The sequence below is a fragment of the Oryza glaberrima genome, chromosome 4, assembly GCF_000147395.1.
Source record: "Oryza glaberrima chromosome 4, OglaRS2, whole genome shotgun sequence".
In the NCBI taxonomy this organism is placed as follows: domain Eukaryota; kingdom Viridiplantae; phylum Streptophyta; class Magnoliopsida; order Poales; family Poaceae; genus Oryza; species Oryza glaberrima.
Genome location: NC_068329.1, coordinates 1,415,003 through 1,424,451, shown reverse-complemented (window position 1 = coordinate 1,424,451; position 9,449 = coordinate 1,415,003). Strand labels below are relative to the sequence as shown.

Below are 9,449 nucleotides of genomic sequence, written 5' to 3'. Positions count from 1 at the left end.
TCGTTCTGGTAAGTCCATTAAGTTTCTTTGATTTTTCTTGCTGATCGAACCTTCCCTTTTGTTTTCTATTAGATCGATCTATTTCTATTCTAATGGAGGATCATCCAGGCGATCTCGCGGTCGTCCGCAGACGGCGTCGTCGGCAACCTCAGTTGTTCTCAGCCGGCGTCATTGTCAATCATGCGTAGGTCAGAGTTGGCCGGGATGGTGTTGTTTCATCGTTCTGCCGTCAGCTCGATTCCAGGAGTCGGTGATGCCCATTCGGATGATCCCTGGTGATGAATGCTGCATGCCATGCCGTTCCTCATTCTTTTCTGCTAGATCGAGTTCCCATTACTGCTGCTAAATGGCCATATATATATGGCACATGATTATTCATCTTCGTGCTGTCAAGCCGATGATACCTTGATCGAGTACTCAGTATGATTACATAATGCTCGTTCTTCTACAATATGTACTGCTCTTTTTTTTTTGTTATATACTGTCTTTTTTGTCTATGATATGATATAGTCAGTTGTATATATACTAAGTAAAAGATCATATATACTGCTTTCTTTGGAGAAAAATATACGTACTAAAAGTACTTGAAAAAAGTATATACTGCTCCATTGAGAAATGTAGTATATACGACTAAAATGGACTATGAACATGGATTAATTTGTAGTATGTACTGACAAAAAGAAAGGTATGAACCAGATTTGTAGTATGTAATGGCAAAGGAAAGTTGCATCCTTTCATTATATGTAGAAATCAGTATATCTCAGTTCATAAATCAGTACATACTGATTACTTGAAGAAATCGGTATAGCCCAGCTCATCAGTGCATATCCACTCAGACAAAAATCAGTACATACTCATTCCAAGATAAGTCAGTATATACTCGTTTAAAAAAGATCAGTATATATTCATTCCAAGATATGTCAGTGTATACTCATTCGGTCGTTCCAACAGTATATTGTATCTACCAGTATACCACAAAGTAGATTATACTGACCAAATATAAAGTAGTCTACGTGGTATATACTGATCAAACAAAAAAGCAGTATAAACTCCTTTAGCCACGATGATGCAGTATACACTTACCAAACATAAAAAGCAATATGTTCAGTATATACTGACCAAACAAAAAGTAGTACGTGCAGTATCAAACAAAAACGTAGAATGCCTAATATACTGAGCATATGAAAAAGTAGTATATGTACTGATCAAACAGAAAAACAGTATATACTCATTCAGTACGGATCGATGTAGTATACTGGAAAGAAAATTTCAAAGCAACTGCATGCCAACGCTCTCGTTCAAATGTGCACCAAATCCAGTGAGCAGCTGTGCACATGCATGCAGTGATTTGAAAATTAATAATTTTACATTTTTCCACGGTTAATTTGGATGCTAATGCATCATCCATTAAAAAGGAAAGTATATACACCTAGGTGTACGGAAGAGTCGTCATATATATATATATAGAGAGGGAGATAGATAGATAGATAGATAGATAGATAGATACACACACTCTCTGTTGGAGTGCTCGCTCGCTAGTAGCATAAACGATGTTGAAGCTAGATTTTATTTGCTATGATCACAATCAAGGAATCCCTCATTTGTGATGAGTTACAAGCCATTTCTATGTCAGGTATAGGCCTCGCCTCTGATGAGTTGTCAATGATGACAAAATATCATCTCTGACGGGTAAACAACCATCACACAAATAAGTCATCAATGATGGGTGGATAAATTATCTGTACTAGAATCAACTTCGACGGGTTGTAACTCACGAACCATCCCTGATGAAAAGTTAGCAATCACAATTTTTAAATGTTAAATGCAAAAAAAAGCTAAGAAAATAATTTTAATATCACTAGCCCCTGTACGTGGTACCACACAGTACCCACAAGTATTTTGATTAATCGAGCAATATATATAGACATGCATGCATTTGATAAGTTTCAAACTCGAGAGTTTCCTCTCTGCGAAGAGCATCCTTACCAACTCACACAGAGAGCATAACTGCTCTTTCGATGTCTTATTCACTATTTCTATTAAATCATGTACTCCATCTGTCCCATAATACAAGGGATTCTGAGTTTTTGCTTATAATGTTTGACCACTCGTCTTATTTAATTTTTTTTGCAAATATAAAAAATGAAAAGTTATGCTTAAAGTACTGTGGATAATAAAGTAAGTCATAAATAAAATAAATAATTATTTTGAAAAATTTTAAATAAGATGAGTGGTCAAACGCTGCAAGCAAAAACTCAAAATTTTTTATACTATGGGATGGAGGGAGTAAGATATAGTTAACACTCTAGGTGACTTCAAAAAAACAATATCTACACAAGAACCAGTAATGGAAGCAAGGGGATAAGGGGATAGGTGGATAAAAGGAGAAATAATATACATGATTAGATGAGAATTTAATTTGAAGGCACCATCTATTGGATATATATTTTCTATATATAGTATCTATATGATAGTGTCTGGGTAACGTTAGAGATGGCCTTACTCACCCCTTCCACCACCCATAATTGTTTTTAATAGAGGACACTTAAAACGTGTAACTGGCTAGGAGAGACCGCAAAAAATGTGACACGGCTGATGGACACTATAAAATTTTTGTAATTGTAATTCTTTCATTCAAAAAAAATTGTAATTGGCTATAGGACACCGGAGGCAATAATTTATAATTTCCGGGACAAAAGAGGAGACATTTTTTTCCCAATTGTGAGATTCCCCTGACACAGAGCGCCGCTGCCGCCTTGTGTGCAGCCACCTCCAGCTCGCGCTCCATGCCGCCGCCAGTCCTGCGCGTGGCTGCTTCTTGCTCGCACTCCACGTCGTCACCATGGCCGCCGCCGGACCCGCGCACGGCCGCCTCCAGCTCGACACCATGGGCTACACATCGATCCATCATGGTGGACTAGAGCTTACGGCAGGCGACGCGGGCGTAAGGGCGTTCGAGTGACTTTGCGGGGTGTAGGTCATGGGTGAAGATGGAGGCGGAGGGCCAGACGGTGTCGAGGCAGTGGGAGAGTCCCATGACATCAAACTCGTCAACCTAGACGCCATAGTTGTTGTGCCAGACGAGGGCAGGGGAAGGGTCGATGGCGTAGATGGAGAGGACCGCCTCGGCGATGCGCTGCGTGACAGCGAGGCTGTCAGGGCCGCCGCCGCCGCCGACGAGGTCGATGGTCCTGGAGTGGGAGGGGTCGTTGAAGGGGACGTCGAGTAGCGCTATCAAAAAAGCTCGAGGCTCGCGAGCAGCTCGAGCTTGGCTCGTCCTAGGCTCGATTCGAGCTCGGCTCGAGCTCCAAACGAGCCGAACCCGAACCTGAGCAAAAGCTCGCGAGCTTTACCGAGCCGAGCTCGAGCTTCTACCAAGCCTGGCCGAGCTTGACCGTGTATAGTTTATATTGCATGTTAACCTTATTAATATAATAAACTAATCGATAAATATATATATTAGTATCTATTTACACAATAAATTAGCATGTGTTAGCACAATATATTTATTTTAATCATCTTCTACTCTTTTATTAGTGTGATTAACAAGAAAATAATTATACTTATGAAGATATTATCATTAAAATATATATTATACTATTTATGACCGAGCTCGGTAGCCGAGCTCGAGCTCGAACGAGCTCGACCCGAGCTTGTCTAAAAGCTCGAAGGTGCAGTAGGCTCGGCTCGAGCTCGGCTCGAGCTTGTGTCGAGCTCGAGCTTGGGCAGACGAGCTCGCTCGAGCTCGGCTCGTTGACAGCCCTAACGTCGAGGGAAAGCAGCTTAGAGCGAGATGGTAGGGCCAGCGAGCGCATCGCCTCGCCCACTGCGGCGGCGCGGCAGATGAACGCGCGCGATGGCGGTGGTGGCGATGAGGGAGGGGGAGGGAGCTTGCAAGAGGGGTGGGCGCGGAGGAGGAGGCGATGGTGGCCTAACGGCATGGCTCGATGCGTCGCCCATGGCGTCGAGCAGGAGGTGGCCGCACATGAGGCAGCGGCGGTGCTTTGTGTCATGGGCAATCTGATGTGACCATGGCTACCACAGATATAACCGTTGCTCACATCATGGATGAACCAGAAGATATCAAGATCAAGTCCTCCAAGTGCTGGAATCTGATTCGGCCACCTGCTACACTGCTGACTTCAAACGGCCACCGAATCTGCATACGACCTCCGTTTTCGGCCCGTGAGTACTTGATAGAAAGCTCTTGGAGTCATCTTTCTAATGGATCCAACCCCATCTCCGAATTACAATTCGTTTGGCCACAATCACAAAAACAAGGTGTTGCATCGCTTATATTGGGCTAATGGGCTTGTAACTTCGTTTGGGACCCTGGCCAGAGTAGGGCCCATGTGGGGTGTGCCCCAACCAGGTGGAGCACAACCCTATGGACCCCTAGGTCATCCTCCCACCTCCATAAATAGCTAGAAACCCCTTCAGGGTTCATCGGGTTTTGTAAGATTAAAGTTTAGTCATTGCTATTTGCTTGCAGCGCACGTGTCGACTAGACCATCTGTCTGCTTGTTTTTCGGAACCCCAACTTATCATTTGTATTCAATTTCTATTTGCAATATCAGATTGCTTTTATCTTGTTCTTACTTGTTTCTTCGGTTTGCTTGCAGGAATAGGGTTGATTTGCACCGGTAAGATCAACAACCCGCGGATAGGTGTATCAATAGCTAAGGCGCAACACAGCGTCTTGTACGGTTGTAGTCGGATCGTCAACGTTTCTTCTAAATCGTAGTTATCTTAGCTCACCGAAACAGCGGGCCAAACATCAGCCTTGAGCGTATCGAGTGGAGCTCAGTGTTCATCACAATCTCGCCATTTGGAAAAATTTGTCACCTCTTTTAACCCAAAAATTATAAAATATTTCCTCCTATCCTATAGCTAATTACACAATTTTTGTAGTGTATATCAGCCGTGTCACTTTTTGCGGTGTCTTCCAGCCAATTACACGTTTTTTTGAGTGTCCTGTAGCTAATTTTGCCTAATTGTTTTTAATAGAGAAAAGCCTTTATTGACAGGCAGAATCACATCATAAACGCATGACCTTTGCCTACAGTTGAGCTGTTGGTGCATTTAGGTCACGGTGGAGTGATGTAATGACGTTTCCAGTCCAAGTAAACCATACACACAAGTATCTTGGACCTCCAAATTTCTTTTTTTTTCCTGTTTTCACTTGTTGCTAATCTATTGGTGGCTGCTCGCCAAGAAAATATGTTCATTTCTTGATGTATATATTGAGCTATAAACATTCTGAATTATGATCTTTACATATGACAACAACGGAATGCCAATACAAGCTAATGAAAGAGTTCAAAACATTGCCGATCCTTTTGATTTTGTAGCAGGGTTTCTTGATCCGGTCATGGTACCTGGTCCAGGCTTCATCTACGACATCACCGCCTCTGATTACCTCAAGTTGTTCAATTGCATGGGAGTATTAGGCTCAGGGGATGATTGCCCCACAGTGAAAGGATCACTTGATGACCTAAACCTCCCATCCATCACTATTCCTAACCTCAGGACATTGCAAGCTATGACACGCATAGGGATAGCAATTTCCCCCACGAGGACCCGCCCCTACGGGGGTGGGGGAGGGTGACATTTCTTCCCCGCAGGTCCGTCGGGGCTGGGGCCCCACATTTTGCGGGTGAGGGGACGGGGAGAACTTTCCACCCGTGGGTGACCAGTGGGCCCCGGGGAGGAATATTACCTCTTATAATGTAGCCCGTTACAGGAATGCAAGCCCTAGAAGCTCACTGGAATCAGCATATATAAGGAAAAAATAAACCTAACCCTACCCCAACCAGACCTCCCCTCCCCCCACCCCTCGCACCATCGCACAGCATAGGCACACCGCGCACAGTCGCAAACGCGCTCGGCGCTCACTCGCAGACTCCGGAGTTCGGATCTCGCAAGCTCGCTGCTCTCCCTAGTCTCCTCCCCTCCGGTCGCCCTCTTCGCAGTCCCCTCATCTTCGACAGCAGCATGTGGGACGGTGCACGGGCAACGCAAGCCCGGCGCAAAGGCACGGTGGTGGGCCCTAGGCATGGCTGCGGCGCAGAGGCGAGGAGGCGCGTAGAGGGACGGCGACTGGATGGAGTTGCTACTCAATGCGGGGCCCCGAGGGGCTGAGGGGTGGGGTCTGATTTGGCCCCGCATGTCTACTCAGGGGCAGGGGCGGGTGGAGAGTTCGGGGTTCGGGGCGGGGCCGCTCCAACCCAACCTGCCCCTGACCCATCCCGTTGCCATCCCTAGACACGCACTGTCACCAACGTTGGCCAAGTTAATGTCATGTACAAGGCGTTTTTCCAAGTTCCCACTGGTGTTGAGATGGTCGTCGAGCCACCGGTGTTTGTGTTCAACAAGGACAGGAGGGTGCAGAGCTTCAGGATCACCTTCAAGGCGACATGGAAAGTACAGGGTGACTACAGGTTTGGAAGTTTGGCATGGCATGATGGAGGCAGCTACTGGGTTCAGATCCCCATTGCCGTTCGCATTGTGATTCAGGAGATCTACTCCAAGATCTCCTAATTAATGTGATATGCTAGCTACTAACGACGCTAGTTGATCAATGGTTGAATGGTATAAATGAAGGCGAATTCATATGCTCCAAAATATAGAATGTTATATGTGTTTCTGGAGTCTAGCTGCATCTTATTCCAAATCCAAGCGGTGTAAATATGTTAGAATTTATAGTTGAATAATTTATCTAATACTACGTTAGATGTTTGTGCTGAATAGGGGAGCTGCCATGTGGTCCAAAGAATCATGAAAACTTGACGGAAAACTGATAGAGTGGCTCGGTTACAATTTCTCCAAATTCCAGTAGCACGTATAGCCGATAATCTTCAATAGTAGTACCATTTATCAAAAATGACATATTTGTAGTGCCATGGATCCAATTAACCCTTAATTTTAAGGATTTTCTTGGCCTCTTTCATCACGGCTCTATTTTTTATGACTGTTGATAAGTAAATGATCTATGTAAATAAAATTTATTATTTATGAAAATCAAACATTAAAAATTTAGAGTTGCTTTGGATTATAATAATCCAATAGTGCCCATGTAAGGAACCACAGTCCAACCAATGGGACATCTCCTATTTTCCATGCCCAGATTTGGTTGACACCACAATCCTTTGATCGAAGGGTCCTGAATCCCTTATTTGTTATATCGTCAAGATAGACACTCTATCCTATGGAGACAAAAATCTGCATGTGAATTAGTACGACCACAGGCTGGGAGTACTATTATTTCTGCCCATTTTGTTGGAAGCGAATTTATGTCCTCAATTACAGGCAGATCATGTGTGATGCTTGGAATGCTTGGATAGATTGTACATCTCTTTGGCATATAGGGGTGGATCTGAATTAATTATGTCACCTTCAAACTTCACCCTTTTTTTCTGTCGATGTTTTTGCCTTTATCAAAGGTCCTTATCTACACGAGGAGAGGTCGTTGCTAGTCAAGAAAAGGAGGCACATGGAAATGGAGGGCTAGTATTTGTCACAGGACATCGCTAAAACATGGTTTTAGCTACTGCCTGGTGGACATCAGACATATTATTTTTATTATATCTGGTGCAAACGAAGAGAGAAACAATGTGGAAAGTACCATTTTGCCCCGGTGTCTATCAGTTTGTAAGGCCATTGGGTCTAGTACAAACCAAACCAAAACCATTCTCACTCTACCGATCCGGCCCATTCTCAATCCCTTGGTTCGGGTTCGGGAACTAGATCTGGTTGGGTTAAAAAGAAGGGATAAGTCCATTTGATGCCCCTGAACTCTTATATTTGTCTAAAACACACTCTCACACACTCTCAACTCTAAAACCGGACATTTAACCATCTCCAACTTTTAATACCGTGCAAAAGATACCCCCAATGGTTTTCTACTCGGTTTTTGCATACTTGGATGCCACGTCAGGTGCCACATGTATAAATTATTGGCCCTACATGTCAATTCGGCATTCTTCTTCCTCCTCTCCATTTCCCCCCACTCTCTCTCCCCCATCCGGCATGGCACATCTATCTACCAGTGAGGACCACTGCACACACAGCGACAAACTCCGCTACCACATTGTTAACGACGAAATTTGGTAAGCCCAAAGTTATCATCGGCCTAAAGTCAATATCGGCTTCAGAGTCCTGAAATTGGCCGATGAGAATTATCAAGTCGCCAATAGCCGAATTCCTGCTATATTCGGTTAAGGAAATTAATCTATTAAATGAAACTTATCCAGGAGTGACCGAGTTCAAGGAGGATGCAACATGGCAAGTTATCTATTAATTAGGAATAGTTTGTTAGTTTTCTTTTATCTTTAGGAAAGTGTGTTTAGTGTCCTATAAGGACTTTATGTTTTCCTTTTATCTTTAGGAAAGTTTCTTTCTTGTCCTACAAGGACTAGTATATCCCCATGGGTATAAATATGTACACCCGGGGTCATTGTAATTTATCTCTCGATCAATACAACTTCTCTCGGTGCATCGCCACCCTCTCTTCTGAGGTTTCACTTATCAATCGGTGCAATTTGGCACCTGACGCGGGGCTGCATTGGTTCAGTTCGATCTCCGGTAAAGGGGTAAGTCCTACGTTCCGCCAGCCCTGGTGAATCTATCGGCTACATTGGTGTTGTTCAAGGCTACGTCGCTTCGATCTCTTGGATCCTCTGGTTTGGTTGATATATTTGCCTACCTGATATCTCAATTCTATCTCTAGTTGTATTGTGTTTAGAGACGCATCGGTTTAATTGGGACTGTCTCGGTTAGGTCCGATCTTCTATCTTAGCCGATATATCTCCATAATCATAATGTTGTTATAAATACCCTAAAAAATGTTGTTATAAATAGGTTTGTTATATCCATCACATTAGACGGATCTATCGGCTGATTGGGTATTAGATTATCATATACAATCTTGTGCTGCATCGGTTAGGTTAGACCTACTAGATTGTTGTTGATAATATAAATCTTGTTAAGCTGATAGGTTCATGCTAATGTTTTATCGGAGTGCTAGCCGATAAGTTATCTGGACGTTGCATCGGCTTATAAGGAGTGCATATACATATAAGTTAGATTTAGCCGATAACAAAAAAGGTTTAATTGATCTATCTAATCTCGTGGGTTTTATAACATCGGACCTCCAGCCGATATATGCTTTAACCTTCGGATCAATACTTGTTCTATTATGTCATATTGTTGACCAATTGGTTTCTATTGGATTATATTGTTATATTATTGTTATTTATCATCATTAGCCGATCGCCTTTATATCATTATCTACATTGGACATATAGCCGATTGCTCAAAACCCTATCGCTATTGGCTGGTATCAGCATCAGTTGGAATTGCTCCATCGGCTTGTCAACCGATCGGCTAATTGATCTGCTATTTGCATATCTTGTCAGTTGTAGGATCAAACTAACTGGCACGCCTGCATC

At 43.4% G+C, this 9,449-nt stretch overlaps 1 protein-coding gene across 1 annotated transcript; it reads left to right on the top strand.

The window, feature by feature from the left end:
* The first annotated feature begins 5,266 nt into the window (after window positions 1–5,266).
* Window positions 5,267–6,540, top strand: LOC127770136 (subtilisin-like protease SBT3.9). The gene is made up of 3 exons (XM_052295804.1): window positions 5,267–5,532; window positions 5,862–5,874; window positions 6,265–6,540. The coding sequence occupies exons 1-3, from the start codon at window positions 5,267–5,269 to the stop codon at window positions 6,538–6,540; spliced, it is 555 nt and encodes a 184-aa protein (XP_052151764.1).
* Window positions 6,541–9,449: the final 2,909 nt, after the last annotated feature.